Source organism: Rhinatrema bivittatum, chromosome 10 (assembly GCF_901001135.1).
Source record: "Rhinatrema bivittatum chromosome 10, aRhiBiv1.1, whole genome shotgun sequence".
Classification (NCBI taxonomy): Eukaryota; Metazoa; Chordata; class Amphibia; order Gymnophiona; family Rhinatrematidae; genus Rhinatrema; species Rhinatrema bivittatum.
The window spans coordinates 77,230,114-77,246,631 of record NC_042624.1 but is presented as its reverse complement, the minus strand read 5'-3'; the positions used below and the strand labels follow the sequence as shown (position 1 = coordinate 77,246,631).

Below are 16,518 nucleotides of genomic sequence, written 5' to 3'. Positions count from 1 at the left end.
TATCTGGAGTGGACAGAAGCCCATAAGACAGTCCACCCAGCTTTTTGTTTCTTTTGATATTAATAGGCTGGGTGTTGCCGTTGCCAAATAGACATTATCCAATTGGTTAGCAAATTGCATCTTCTTGTTATGCCCAGGTGGGACTGCATCTTCGGGGGTCATGTCAAGGCTTATTCTATCAAAGCCATGGCAGCATCGGTGGTCACTTGCGAACAGTTCCCATGGAAGAGATCTGCAAAGCTGCGATGTGGAGTCCTCACCACACATTCATATCACATTACTGTCTGGAAGGGATGGCCGATGTGACAGTAGGTTTGGCCAGTCTGTCCTCCAGAACTGTTTGAGATGTAGAACCCAATTCTCCCAACCTAAGCCTCGTTGTTTGGGTTCACGCTGTCTCCCCCTCTGTTACTAACAGCACTGGTGGTGTTGTGCCTGTTGGCACCTGGTTAGGTGTTGTTGGTTCCCTTTTTCTGTTAGGGATTCAACCATGTGTGAGGACTATCATCCTGCTTGTCCTCAGAGAAAGCAGAGTTGCTTACCTATAACAGGTGTTTTCTGAGGACAGCAGGATGTTAGTTCTCACGAAACCTGCCCACCATCCTGTGGAGTTGGGTTTCTACTATTTTTTTATTTTATCGTAATTCTATGTTACAAGACTGAAGAAGAACCCTGAGTGGACTTGTGGTATAGGGCATGCTGGGCATGCTCAGTGTGCTTAGTCAAAGTTTCTAGAAACTTCAACATAAGTTTTCTACATCGGGCTCCATCTGATAATGTCACCCCATGTGTGAGAACTCTTTTCTCATACCATTCCTTCTGCTCTGTAGCTTCTCTTACATACCTCAATTCTGCTTGTTCTTTTTCTCCCTTCTCTGCATCATTCCCAGCTTTTCCTCCCAGCAGTGGTGCAGTGCTCAGGACCCATAAATATCTGAGGGTAACTTTGACCCCATTCTAGGTTTTTGGGAGAGTTCTTAGAATTCTAGGCCACTAACAGTAAAGTAGATATGGGGGCAAACAGGCAAGAAGCATTTAAGCTTCCTGTGCTGCTGCCCCCACCAGTTTCCATGGCCTGTTGGTCAAGGGCATATCTTAGGAATAGAGAGGCTGTGGGAGAAGGTAGGAGCAGCAGTTCTGAACGTTGAAGTGCTTCCTGATCTCACTGTAGTGTTAATACCATAGCAACTGCTGCAGAAGAAAAAAGCAGAGGGAGGGAAGGAGGACAGAGAAAAAGGAGAAGAGAACAAAGCAAATAGGAAAGAAACCACTAGGGCGAAGTGAAGGATAGAGAAAGAGAGAGCTAAGAACATGAGAAGCACAGCTAAGGAAGAAGGGCAAAGAGTGAGCAAAAATAAAGGGGGAAGGCAAAAGGGGTGCAAAGCTAAGGAGAAGGAAGGCAGAGAAAAGAAAAGAACAAAAAGATGGGGAGAACAAAATGGAGTAGGGTTGTTACTCCATTGGTTTCTTTGTTCAGAGACTTATGTCTCCCTCTTAGGTGCACATAGGGAGGGTAATTTTCAAACAGCCATGATTTACGATCTTGAGACCGTAGATTGCTTGAAGTTCCATCAGTTCACACTGCTCAGTTGACCAAGACCTTTGAATGCTCTTTTTCAGTTGCCACTCCATCATTTTGGAATTCTCTTCCTTATGAACTGTGTTTGGTGCCATGCTCTAAATGTTTAAGAAAATGTTAAAAACTTATTTAATTCTGTATTTGGATGATGCCCATTTTTTATTTATTCTTTTATTTTAGGCACTGCTGTTTTAACTTTATGAAGCTTTTTTAATTATTAGATGTACTCTGACAATTTTTAGTATTTTATTGGTATCCACTTCTATTTTTTTTTTGTAAGTTTGTATTGAATATTATGAATGTTTTTAAGATGTGAATTGCCACTGAGTAAATCTCAATAAAGATAAAACCCACATAAGGAAATCAACAAAAATGCATATAAATTACATCGATTTTCAAAGTGGATGTATAAACATAAGTCTGCTTTGAAAATAATTCAAAATAAAGTGTAAAAACTCACCTGCACAAAGCTACACCTGCATTTTGCAGGGCTTACTTAACTTACGTGTAATATGTCCGATGACATTGGTATAGAAAAAACAAATAAATAATTTACAGACAGCTATGTAAACAGATAATTATAATATTATCCATCTAAATGGTGTTTGAATATTGACCTCAAAATCACTACCTCTTAGTAATCTGTAACCTACTGTTTAAAACAGCCATGATTCCTAAAGACTGGAAGGTGGCTAGTGAGATGCCAGTTTTTAAAAAGGGCTCCAGTGGTGATCAAGGAAACTATAGACTGGTGAGCCTGACATCAGTGCCCAGCAAAATCACTGCCCATCTAGATAGATGAATGAACATGGTTTTAGCAAGAGTAAGTCTTGTCTTACCATTCTTTTAGAATTTTTTCAAGGTGTAAATAAACATTTAAGTAAAGGTGAGCTGGTTGATATAGTGTATTTGGATTTTCAGAAGACATTTGATAAAGTGCTCTATGAGAGATTCCTCAGGAAATTACAAAGTTATGGGATAGGAGGCAGTGTTCTTTTGTGGATTGATAACTGTTGAAAGGCCAGGAACAGAGGGTAGGACTGTAGAAAGATTACTAATGGAGTACCACAGTACTGGGACCTGTGCTGTTTTAACATATTCAATGATCTGGAAAAGGGAACGAAGAGATGATCAGATTTGTAAATGACACAATTGTTCAAAGTTGTTAAAACGGCAGCTGATTGCAGGGAACTGCAGAAGGACCTTGTGAACCAGGAGACTGGGCAACTGAATGGCAGATGAAATTTAATGTGGAAAAGTACAAAGTGATGCATATAGGGTAAATTAATCCCAACTACAGATATACAATACTAGGTTCACTGTACTGGGAGTCACTACCCAGGAAAAGGACCTTGGAGTCCTTGTGAGCAATATGTTGAAATCCTCAAAAACAAACAATAGAATGTTAGGAATGATGCCAGCTATGTTAGGAATGATAGCCAGCTATCCCTGATGGTGAGTAAGAGGAATTAGACTACTTTTTGGGATCTGCCAGGTACTTGTGACCGGATTCGCCACTGTTGGAGAAAGGATGCTGGGCTCAATAGACCTTGGTCTGACCCAGCAAGGCAATTCTTATGTTCCCTCCTTCCTCGCACTATTTTGAGGGTGACGAAAACACAAAAGTCCCAGGAAGTAATGCATCCTCCTCCTTTTCCCTATGTCTCCCTGTTCCTTTCATACTGTAGCTCTGTCATCACTCACCTTTTTCTCTCACATAGTAACATAGCATATGATGGCAGATAAAGACCCAAAGGTCCATCCAGTCTGCCCAGCAAGTTGTTTAGGGTAGTAACTACTGTTGTCTGGTAGTTACCCCATGCCTTCTGTTAAGAGTAATAACTGCTCCTCTATGCAGTTTATCCCATTCAGAAATGTTACACCTAAAGTTAACAAAGATTATGTATTTATTTATGTATTTTTATATACCGTGGCACGTTCGGAACATCACCTCGGTTTACAAGTAACAAAATGCAGCAACAGGCTTTACAAGGAACACATAAGGGAAATAATATAGCAACAGGCTTTACGCAGGAAACACATATAATAACAGGAACTGATTAACAATGGAAATATGTACAGAAAGAAATGGCAGTAATAGCAATGCTTTACCAGATCATGAGAGTGTGGAGATATTAGCAGAGTCATAAGGGGTGCAATTGTATCATTGTATCAGTTAGAGTAAAGGGGAGAAATTAACAGAATCATAAGGGGTTTTCTAAGGGGAATATATAATGGTTGTTAAACGTTCAAGAGGAAAATATTGGGGGCTTAACATGGAATGCAGGGAAAAGCGGCAGTGGCAGGAAGGATTTAGAGGGAGACGGCTGGGGTTGATATTAACAGGGTAAGGGGGAGGGAAGAAATCAAGGGGGAGAAGAATTACAGGAGGTAAATGTTCTAAGCTAAAATTAGGAAGGAGAAATTGGCAGAGGTAAATTTTTCGGTGGACAGATGGTATGCGAACACTGGGGGGTGGAAGAGTAGGTTGCAAGGTTCAGGTGAATGCTTGTTTAAAAAGCCATGTCTTGAGATTCTGTTTGAATTTTCTTGGACACGGTTCCTGGCGGAGGCTGAGGGGCATGTTGTTCCAGAGAGTAGGCCCTGTGAGGGAGAGGGCACGTTCTCTGGTGGTCACCAGTTTAGTGAGCTTGGGTGAAGGAGTGTGCAGCATTGCAAGGTATTGCTTTCTTGTCGGTCTGTCAGTGGTGCGGAAGCGGAGGTGCTCATTGAACCAATACATGTCTTGGTTGTGGAGGGATTTGTGGATGATGGTGAGTGATTTGAATATTATACGGATGGGATAGGTAGCCAATGCAAGTGTTTGAGGACAGGGGTGATGTGATCATGTCGGTGGGTATTGGTGAGGATGCAGGCGGCGGCATTCTGGAGCATTTGCAGGGATTGGATGGCGTTCTTTGGAAGGCCTAGGAGGATGGCATTACAGTAATCGAGTTTGGATAGGATGATGGCTTGGAGGACTGTGCGAAAATGGTTAAGGTGTAGGAGAGGTTTCAGTTTTTTTAGCATGTGGAGCTTGAAGAAGCCGTCTTTTAGTGTGGCGTTTATGAACTTTTTTTAGGTTGAAGTGGTTGTCCAGTGTGACTCCTAGGCTACGGACGTTTTGGGAAAAGGTGGTAGTGGGGGGTAGGGTATTGGGTGGGAGTAGGTTGATGTTGTTGTGAAGAGGCGAGATGAGAAGGAGTTCAGTTTTTGAGGTGTTGAGCGCAAGGTAGTTGTTTGATAGCAGGGTATTTATGGTGGTGAGGGCGGATTCCCAGGTTTTCATGGCACTGGGTAGGGTGACTGTTATAGGTATGAGGATCTGGACGTTGTCTGCATAGATGAAGTGCGGAAGACCGAGTTTAGATAGGAGGTGGCAGAGGGGAAGGAGGTATATATTGAAGAGGATAGAGGATAGGGAGGAACCTTGAGGTACACCTTGCGTCAGGCTAATTGGTTTGGATTCACATTGTCCAGTTTTTACTCTGAATTGCCTGTTGGTTAGATATGATTGAAGCCATCGGAAGAAGGAGCCAGATATGCCGATCTCCTTGAGGCGTTTTAATAAGATATAGTGGTTGACCGTGCCGAATGCAGCAGAGATGTCAAGGAGGGCTAGGATGTATGCTTGGCCTTTGTCAAGAGATTTCAGAATATGGTCAGCAAGGGAAACAAGGAGGGTTTCGGTGCTGTGGTGCCTGCGGAATCCGTATTGTGAAGGGAAAAGGATTTGATAATCATTTAGAAAGTCAGTGAGTTGCCGATTGATTGTTTTTTCTAAGATTTTTGAAATAAAGGGAAGGTTGGAGATTGGGCGATAGTTGGCAGGATCAGTTGGGTCAAGGGAGGGTTTTTTTAAGATAGGTTTTATTATGGCTTGTTTAAGTTGGTTGGGGTCAGTGCCATGCGATATGGAGCAGTTGATGATGTTGGCTCTAGGGTGGGAGATGATGTTGGGAATCAAGAGAAGTGGTATCTGCAGGGTGCACTGCAGGGTTGATCTTCCTGAAGATGGATTCTGTCTCCAAGGGTGTGATGGTCTCAAATGAGTTTAGAACTGTGGTGGTGATTGGGGTGTGGTGGGCAAGGACGTAGAGGTGGTGAAGTTTGTTATAGGGGTGTTTGTGAGCGATGGGGAGTGGGGGAAGCGAGCCAAGATTTTTTCTATTTTGTTGTGGAAGTATAGGGCGAATTCCTCGCATCTGACTGCGTCATCAGTGTCGGGAGGGGGGGCGAGGGTGGATTTGGTTAGGGTGGATACAAACTCAGAGGGCTCGAGCATTAAATTGATGTTGGTGTATTCGCAGGGCATAGAAGTCCCTTTTTGCTTTGTCAATGGCCTCTCGGTAGGTGTGGAGGTAGGATCGGAATTTTGACTGTAGGGCAGGGGATTTGTCTTTGTGCCATTTTTTTTCTAGTTTACCGAGGTTGTTTTTTAGGGTTTTAAGCTCAGGGGTGTACCAAGGTTTCTTTTGATGCTGGCATGGTTGATTAAACGAGATTTAGTAGGGCTGACCTTATTGGCAACGTTGTTGGTGATTTGAGACCACGAGGAAAGGGCAGAATCCGCGTCGGTAAGGTCTAGTTTGCTGAGCTTGCAGGAGAGGGCGGTGATGAGGTCATCTGTTTTGCATGGTTTGTGGAAGTGAATGGTTTTTTTGGTGGAAGGGTGAGTGGGAGTGCTTTTGATGAAGCAGGTGGTATCAATGCGGAAATGTTCGGACCAGGGGATGGGATTGCAGGAGGGGGGGGGGGGTCAGATTGAATCAAGTGGTTGGTAAAGATAAGGTCAAGGGTGTGTCCTGCCTTGTGTGTGGGGATGGAGATTATTTGCTCGAGGCCTAGGGCATTAAGGGATGCCATAAGGGAGTCGCAGGATGATAAGGGTGTGGTATCAACATGGAGATTAAGATCACCAAGGATGATGGTGGGCGCATTTAAGTCTAGGTGTTTGGTAATGTATTCAATCAGGGGGGGAGGGTTGTTTTCGAGGAGGCTGGGGGGTGCATATATTACCGCTTGACTTAATTTCCATCCTCTAGCGATTAGAGATCTTCTATGTTTATCCCATGCCCTTTTGAATTTTATTACTGATTTTGTCTTCACCAACTCTTCAGGGCGGGCATTCCATGCACCCACCAACCTTTCTGTGAAGAAATATTTCCTGACATTGTCCCTGAGTCTACACCCTTGGTGTTTCAGATCATGACCCTTGGTTCTACAATTTCCTTTCTATTGGAAAAAGTTTGATTCATAAGCATCATTTATTCCTTTAAGGTATTTAAAATGTATCATATCTCCTCTTTAGTTGCCTCTCTCTCAACTTCTACCATCCTGTCTGTCTCTCCTTTTTGAGATACGGTCTCCAGAACTGAATATGGTACTCCAGGTGAGGCTTTTTCAAATACTTGTAAGGGGCATTATTATTTCCCTTTTTCTGCTGGTTATGTCGCTCTCTGTGCAGCCCAGTATAGAGAGAGGCATAACCAGGCCTTAGCCTGCCTGCCTTATCACATTGCAGTTGTTTAAAACAATGTTCTTCTGGTAAAAATATGTTGCCTCTGATCTTGCAACCCATTGGATTGTAGATAGTTCAATATCCTTTCCTTAGCTGAGCCTCCTTAATTTTCCCATAACCGAGGTAAGGCTAGCCGCCCTGTAGTTTCCAGTCTCCTCTCTCCTACCACGTTTGTGAAGCAGGACCACAACTACCCTTCTCTAGTCAAACGGCACAACTCCTGTCTCAAAAGATCTGTTGAACAAGTCTTTCAGTGGACCCACCAGCACCTTTCTTGCATCTCATCTAGCCTCATGACCTTCTTCACTTTCAGCTTTGCTAGTTCTACACTTGCCAAACAGCAATAGTCATTTTCCATGATAGTCTTTAGTGAACACCAAATGGAAGTATTTGTTTAATATTTCTGCTACTTCCTTGTCGGTCTTCACATATTGCTTCTCATCTCCTTTCAGTCTTACAGTACCACCACTGCATTCCTCCTTAATCTGATATATCTGAAATTTTTGTCACCTTGCTTTGCCTCTTTGGTGATCTTTTCTTCTTGAACTTTTGCCATCCTGTAAGGAGTTTCTAAGTACTGTTTGTATCACTCAAGTTTAATTAATCTTGTTCATGTGCCCTAGGACTATATATTTGTTTTGAGTGTGGTACTGCACCACCAGAGTTGCCAATAAATGAAAATGGTTTGTTTTTGTTTGTTTGTTTGTTTTTTACTAACAAACTAAGTATTTTACTGACAGATGTTTTACCATTGCAGTGTTGTGCATAGCTCAACTTGCTATGTGTTATGGTTAGAGGTGTTTGAGTGGATTCTTGGGGTACTGTGGAGGTGACCACGCCCACAGGGAGGAGCCCTGTGGGGAGCCACAGTACCAGGCTAGACTCAGGACACACAAACACAGAGATTATCTTTTATTGAACAGCTGATGAGTTCCACCAGAGGTGGCAGTAGTGAGACAATCCAGAGATAGCAGTCCAGGGATCCTCGGCAGAAGAGACCCGTCTCACAGAGATGGTTAGGGAAGTCCGGTTGCAGGTTCCCAGTGCAGCAGAGCTGTAGATGAGACAGACTGATAGATTACTCACTAGATGGTAGCTGTGTGGTAGCGATTCCAAAAGATAGAAGTAGATGGTTACAGGCACCGAGGCAGGGAGAGCAGGCCCTCGAGGAGCGATTACCTGATCCCAGTAAGGCACCTGAAAGAAAGCAAAGGGCCCCCGAGGAGCAGGTACCCAGGTTAGAGAATACCCCAAAGGGCAGAGAGAGCTTCCAGCGGCTGCACGGAAGCGGCAGAGTAGCTTAGACCGGACAATCCAATCCTTGCTAACTCAGTGAGCTAGCAAACAAGCACAGGCTAAATACCCGGATGGCGTGACGTCACTCGAGGGGGACGCCCGGAGGTTCCCGCCCAGATGTGGATAAAAACGTGGGTGGCGTGCGCACACGCACCCTAGGAGGCCCTTAGGAGAAACATGGCGGGAGGCTTTGCCATAGCCATTCCGGGACGCCGGAAAGCGCGGCTTGCAGACACGGCGGTAGCCATCTTCCCAAGGCTAACGGAGAAAGCAGAGAAAGAGGTGAGGCACAAAGGTTGAAGCCATCTGAGACCGACAGACACAACACTATGCTGAGATTTACACCTTTATTCAGTAGATTTGGAAGGGTAGGAACCCGTGACACCGAGCACTTTGTCTCTGAACCATATGCACACAAAATACTTTTTCTGCAATGGACAATGAATAAACTTCTGAAATGGAAACCGAATCGGTAACTGAAAGGAACTATGCCCATTGCACATAGACATTCCCTCTCTCTCCAACTGTACAGCATCCAAAATACCAGATCTCACAGCACTAGACACACAGGCCCATTGGTCATGATGTTAAGGCTTATTTTGTTCTGTGGTTTGTTGTTTTGTTTTTTTTACTGTTAGTAAATTCTGTTGAGAGTTGGTACCTCTGTACATCACCACTGCAATGCGAGTAAGCTGTAGAAGTCTAGAAATGGGAACTGTTACTCATGCTGCCTTCTGCAGTCTGTTGGTTATTGGCAGCAGTACTAGACAGATGTGCTTCCTGCTTCTCAACACCTGGGGCCTACTTGCTCTATAGCAGTGGTGTTGACACTAGTCAGTCAGTTACCCGATCTGAATTTCCAGTTAGCAGTGGTGAGCTGGTGACCAGGTATTTTGTGCCTTGACTGAAATGTATCTGGCCATTAATTTATTGTGTGCAGAGGGCACACAATTTTCTTTTTATGTCCAAAATAATTTTAAAATTTGCAGTTGAAACAAGTTAATGGTGTTCATAGTGACCAGTATACAATTAGTTTTGAAGAAATACTTTTGGTATATTTTTTGAAGTACTCACCAATACAAACAGCCTCTGTGTAAACCCCCATTACTATAGAAGAACAAATTGTAAGATTCGGGGATATTGTATGTTGCTAAACAAACTCTGGTGTCTGGTATTCCTTGACAGGGTAATAACCATTCATTGGTTAAAACTCCAGCAGGGACAGATACCGTTTTTGCTCTAAACATATAGCCCGTGATGTTGTGTTCAATTTTTATCAGTTTTCAACATTTTTTTCATTGTGAGAACAACTTTTTCCTTTTAAATGATGAAAATGAAATGATCAATAGTCACTGTCCCAAAACTCTCCTTAACAGCACAACCCAACTAATATAATCGAACAACTGCTTTTCGACTTATCTTACCCTTGGTAATAATCTATCTCCAGGAATCTAAATCGCGGAAATCCTTTTAAAGAGTGGGGCTGCATGCCCACCCGACACTGCCAGTGTTTTGCCGTGCTGCATCTGCTTCAGGGGCTGGAGAGCTGGTTGTGTAGCATGACTGCTTTCTGAAAAGCAGTTGTTCTTATATTTTAGAAGTAGCCTGCAAATACTTTTAGAGATGAAAAAGGACATCTTGTTTTTGCTCTTCTGCTTCTATGTCCTATTGTTTTGTTTTTTTCTCTGGCTAGGTTCATAGTAGGGGCATGCAGTCAGAAGGCCTAAAGGCTCCCTTCATTGCATATTTTAAAGTTGAGGCTTTCCCATTATTCGCCTAGAGGAAAAATGTTTAGTAAAAGGTTTCAGTGTAGAACTTTAGCCTCACACGAACAGGGTACAGTTATTAATGTAATGGTATCCAATAGAAGGGTCCTAGTTACCTTAAATAGAGAATTGTAATTTAATTTATGCTGACATATAGGCATAGTCATGCTATCATCTGAACTCCATGTAATCTTATGACATAAGATAAAGATAAGTATTTGCTCATAAGATTTGCCCTCCACTTGCTTGCCTGACTTTTTGGAGATTATATGATGTCTTTATACATATTTGGATCATATTCCTGTTTGTTTGGATATTCTGCTCACATTTGTCATTTCCCCCTTTACAATTTTAGACAACTAACACACGAGCTGGATCATGCCAGGAATGAGCTGGTGGGAATGGAAAAGGAGATAAAGCTCTTAAGGTATGACAGTGAAACGAAGTCCGGCCAGCGTAACCATTTAGAAATGAGACTTCAGCAGATGCAGGCCGAGCTGAATAAGAAGACAGAACTTGGTAAGTTATTGTGTGCACTTCCTTTGGAAAATTGTCTAGTAGTCAAGTGTTGTCACCACGGCCTAAGAATAGCCATTCCTCACTAAAACGTGCCCTTTAAATGGCCAAACCTTAAGACAAATTGATCCAGATACTAGAAAAATATCAGACCCTGACACAAGAACATCTTGAGAGGTGAAAGCCCAGTAGACTTGCATACCTCCCTGGAAAACTAGTGTGTGAGGAAATGACAATCTGTTCCAAACCCAGCAACAACTGAACTGCTTGCTGAGAAGCTGAAAGCTCTCCTGAAAGGACTTTGCTCTAATCAGCCAATTGTCCAAAGAAGGGTATAGCAAAAACATTTTTTTCGTGCGGAATTACAACCAATACCACTATCATCTTGGAGAAGGTTTTCTGTTCTGACACTTGACCAAAGGGTAATACCTGAAACTGAAAATGGTGACCTAACACCACAAATCTGAGGAAATGCTGGTGATCCTTCCAGTTTAAAAAATGAAAATAAACATCTGCGAGACTCAAAGTAGTCAGACACCCCTCTTAGTGAACCACCCTGAGTACTGATCTTAAGATTTCCATTCTGAAGCAGGCTACCTTCAAGAAGTCGGGAGCCACATCAGATCCAGGGAGGGACAAAAGGACTCCACTCCCTTTATTTAATTATTTATTTAATTCTTTTCTATGCCGACATTCATGACGCATGTCATATCACATCGGTTCACATTGAACATGGGTATTTAACATTAACTTAATCGTAGCTAGGATGCTACTGATAGTTAAGAGAAGAGGTAAGTTACAATGAACGAGGGTTACTGGAACTTGGAGGATGGAAGAGAGTAAGGAGAGAGGGACAATTGAGTAATAGTATATATATAGGATAATAGCGGTAAGAGGAACAGTTGAATGATATGTTATAACAACTTCTTCAAACCTTCCATGGTTGGCAAGGATATGGTTTGGTTGAGGTGGAAGTGTGAGACTACTTTGAATTTAGTCGTTAGAATTTGGAAACATGCTCAGCGAGCGTGAGGTAGCTCCAAACTGCTTTGGAGATGGAAATTACTGAGCTGCTGCACTTCCTGCAGGGGTATATGTACCACGTGCAGGGGTATATGTACCACGTGCTGACGTCAGATCCGTCTCCAACTGCTAGCACGAGCACACTATACCCACTTGTAATGAGTCCATCTGCTACACGCTAGGAAATCAGCACTGCTCAAGAAGGTCGAATACTGCGCCATCTCGACATCGGCAGGCTGCTGTCCAGATACCTGGAAATGTCGGAAGCAGTACGAAAGACGGACCACCTGTTCATCCTTCACAGCGGGAAGAGGCAAGGAGAAGCGGCCTCACGGGCGACTATTGCTCGCTGGATCAAAGAAGTTATCAAGGCGGCCTATGTAGAAGTGGGAAAACCACCACCTCTACGGGTCAAGGCTCACTCTACCAGAGCTCAAGCGGCCTCCTGGGCAGAAACTAGGATGCTGTCGCCTGCAGAGATATGTAAAGCGGCAACGTGGTCCTCCCTCCATACCTTCTCCAGATTCTACCGTCTGGACGTCCAGGCCAGGGAGGATACAGCATTTGCAAGGGCAATCCTAAACGGACCTCGGGCAGCCTCCCACCCAGTCCGGGAGTAGCTTTTGTACATCTGCTACACGCTAGGAAATGGAGAGATTACTTACCTGATAATCTCGTTTTCCTTAGTGTAGGCAGATGGACTCAGCATCCCGCCCGGCTGCCGATATACATAGGGTTTCACCGATTCAAGGTAAGCCATGTTTTCTTACATAGGGCATCCACCCTGCCGGGTGTTGACGCCTTCCGGTTGAGAACACTGGCAGTCTCCAGCTACTATCAATCGGTCAGGTTAATCATGTTTGGTTAATCAATCGGTCAGTCACACATATATCCATGAAGCTTTTGCAAGGAAGATTACTGAGCTGCTGCACTTCCTGCAGGGGTATATGTACCACATGCAGGGGAATATGTACCACGTGCTGACGTCAGATCCGTCTCCAACTGCTAGCATGAGCACACTATACCCACTTGTAATGAGTCCATCTGCCTACACTAAGGAAAACGAGATTATCAGGTAAGTAATCTCTCCATTGTGGATGGTCTTGTGAATAATAGTGAGAGACTTATGAAGGATTCTGAAGCTGATAGGGAGCCAATGGAGATTCCTGAGGATAGGCGTGATGTGGTCCCCTCGGCTGGAGTTGGTTAGGATTCTGGCGGCAGCATTCTGGAGCCATCTGCAAGGGTTTTGTGGTAGTTGCGGGGAGGCCTAGAAGGAGGGAGTTGCAGTAGTCTATTTTAGAGAAAAGGGTAGCTTGGAGGATCGTCCGGAAGTCATAGAAGTGGAGGAGGGGACTAAGTTTTTTCAGAATTTGTAGTTTGTAGAAGCAGTCTTTTGTTGTGTTGTTAACACATTTTTTTAAGTTCAGTCAGTTGTCTAGTTGGCGAGTTTCAGTGCGTCAGGGACTATTCCTTGAGACAGGGAGCAGTTTATAATTTCGGCCAGGGGTTTGGAGATGTGTTTGGAATGGTGAGCAGTAATTTTGTCGGGATGGGAGGAGGGTTTCATGTTCTTGAGGATGGATTCAATTTCGAGGGATGAAGCGAGTTTGAATGAATCGAAGTTGGCTCTCGGGTTGATGGTGGTGGTGTAAGGGGGTAGGGACGAGGTATTAGTAGAAATGAGAAGGGCTAAGAGATTGGAGATTTTTTTCTGGAAGAAGGTTGCGAGTTCGTTGGACTTTGTTTGGGCTTGGTTGTCGGATGGAGGGAGAGGAGGATTTTGTAAGTTCTGAAACATATGAGAACAGGGTCTTCGCGTCATAGTGAAAATTGTGGATTTTGCGGGCGTGGAAGTCCTGTAGCTGTGCAGCAAGTTGGGGGAGGGGTCATTATGCCACTTATGTTTCTTTAGTTCAGGCGAAAACCAGGGTTTTTTGTTCTTAAGGGCGGGATTTATTTCTTTAGCTGTTAAGGAGCATATTTTGTTGGCTACAAAGTTTGTGATGTTGAACCAGGAGGAGAGGGCTGAGTCTGTGTTTGAAAAGTCTAGGTTATGTAGTTCATTGGAGAGGTGGGAACTGAGGTCATCCATGGAGCAGGGTTTTCTAAAGTGGAGGGTGGTCTTGGGGAGGGGGAGGGTCAGTTTTTCTTTTACCGTGAGGTTGGTGGTAATCATCGAGTGGTCTGACCAAGGGACTGGGGTACAGGTGGGAGGAGTAATGTGTGTGAGGCAGGAGTTTATGAAAATAAGATCTAAGGTATGGCCTGCTTTATGGGTAGGGCTGTTAATGATTTGCTTAAATCCCATGGCCTTGAAAGAAGCCAGTATGGCTTCGCAGTTGGGGGGATAGCAGAGTCGCGTCGACATGGAGGTTAAAGTCCCCCATGATAATAGCTGGGGCATCAGTGTTAATGTGTTTGGCAATGAATTCTACGAGGGGGGAGGCATCGGTGTCTAGTAACCCTGGGGGGGGGGTGTAGACTAGACAGATTTGTAATTGATTAGATTTGAAGAGGCCGATTTCAAATTTAGAGGTGGTCTTTGCAGTCTGAGGAATTAGTCTTAGATCTTTTTTGGCGGCTAATAGTAGGCCGCCGCCTCTTTAGGACCATCCTGGAAATAAATGGAAAAGCGTCCTCGCTCTTCCTGGCCTCCTGGAATGGGAAGTAGAACCTTCAATTTGAGGAGCCGCTGCAGAATAACTTTACCGCCTGTCCTCCCACAGTCAAACGACAAGGGAAACCACAAAGGCGATGGAATCAGAATGAGCAAATTGTAGAATATAACCATTTTTTAAAAAATTCATGCCTGGACCCATTGGTCTACCATAATTTGAGTGCACCTCTAAAAGAACAGAGACAAAACGGCCATCTCTCTCTGTAACCTGAGACAGGATCCCCCAAGGATACATTGTGTGGCTCCAGAGGAGCCAGAGTCTGCCTTACCACTCTTATCTCCTTTCATAGATGGAAAGGAAAATGACTCTTTGGCAGAACCTTAAGAGTTGCCCCATGCCTTTGCTAACCTCTCCAGCTCTTTACTGAAGAAGAGCTGACACTGAAAGGGCTGCCTAGCCAGTCATTAAGACAGAGACTGCTGAACAGAAGCACCTCCAGAGAAACTGCTGAACTGTTATAATGGACGCTACCCCTCTGACTGAGGAGCACACCAGAGCATATCGGACCCCAGCTAGAAGCACAGTCCCTGGCTCTAACGGTGAGAAATCCTGCTCCAAGTCTTCTTGGACATTTTATGTCAGGTGTATTTCAGATCTGACACAATAAAGCCGCACACCATGATCGGAAAACCATGCACACAGCCCTAAAGGCTGATTTTTTTTTTTTTGTTTGTTTGTTTGTTTTACATGACATACACCCTAGGAAAACAAAATTCCTTGTTCTCGTGTGGATCCAAGCAGGTCTTTAACAAACTTAATGGAGTCTACCAGGATCAATGGACGTTTTGCCACCTACTAGCAGACCTAAACAAGCACGCAACAGCTGAAAATTAAAGGCACTAAGCCTTTCCCACAGAGACCATGACAGCAATATCTACCCCTTTCTGGGAATATCCTTTCCCATTTCTGGGAATCTGCTGAAACCAATCCGAAAAGCTTGAGAACATTTGCCAGGGATGGATCTGATCCAGAAATAGGGACTGCAGTTTATAGGGTGTTATTCTGTGCAGACAGGTACATCAGGGACCGTTATTATTGACCCTTTTAGCATTTGGAATGGCTATGACAAAGACATTTGTGGTGTTGGAGATTCTTCCTTCCATTCCTCTGCAACACTGAAATAGCACAGGCACTGGGCAAACAGAAGACCAGCTCTCCTCCATGGAACAGACATCCCACTCATCCTCAGGAGGGCACTCTCTCTTCTGGGCCCTCTTCACTTATCCCGTGTGTCAGTCTGTTAAGACCTCCGGAATCCTCTGAAAATACCCGTGCCACTTTGCTTAGCCTTTGCCACCCTAAGCTCCAACTGAGGAGATGCAAGGTGTTCCTAAAACTGTACCCTGCCCCTTATAAAATACTTGTAGACCTTTGGGGGAAAAAAAACCTTTTGAAATACAGTGTAGAGCCAGAAGGAATTATCCTTCATAGAGGAATCCTACACTACAGTCACTGCCGCCGCAGTGACCAAAGGAGGACTGCAAGATCCAAAACATGTCCCTCAAATTAAGGAATGCAGGAACAAACACTCCAGCACCACAGCAGCCAGGGTGGCCAAAAGACCACTGTGGAAACAAACAAATCCTGCTCCTCACAACTATGGGAGGAGGACCAAATCCCCCAGCACTGCAGAATCCACAACATGCCCTTCAGGGCTAAGGGATAGAGAATTCTCGGAAGCAAAAACTCCTTTTGTCCTCCATTCTGGCCCATATTTTTATTTATTTATTTGTTTGTTTTTTATATACCGGTGTTCGATTTACATATCACATTGGTTTACAAATAATTTGAAAGGTGCAGGAAGGAAGTCCTTTCCTTTTGACAGGTACAGTAAATGATTAGAGAAATGTCATAGGATGTTATAGCAGCAACATGGGTAAAAAACAGTGCCAAAAAAGATAGCATAAATAATAATAGTATCGCAGAAAGGAATAGATAGCATAAATAGTGGTAAATATTAGAGTAACAGGGTAACAATAGTTATTAGGTATATTTTGTATCAGAGACAGTAATAGGGATGGGTAGCATAAATAGTATTATAATGACAGTAAGTAGCTTTAGAGTGACAGGGGTGAATTTATTGGTGTGGTGGTGGGGAGGGGGGTTTGCTCTGAGTGCAGGGTTAGGGTCTGGTTG

At 43.9% G+C, this 16,518-nt stretch overlaps 1 protein-coding gene across 7 annotated transcripts in view; it reads left to right on the top strand.

The window, feature by feature from the left end:
• Positions 1-16,518, top strand: part of CCDC18 (coiled-coil domain containing 18) — a 259,561-nt gene that overhangs the window by 139,009 nt on the left and 104,034 nt on the right. For all 7 annotated transcript variants that reach the window (XM_029618296.1, XM_029618291.1, XM_029618292.1 and 4 more), the window contains one exon: positions 10,518-10,681. In XM_029618296.1, coding sequence (XP_029474156.1) covers positions 10,518-10,681 — 164 coding nt within the window. The remainder of the gene's footprint in view (positions 1-10,517; positions 10,682-16,518) is intronic.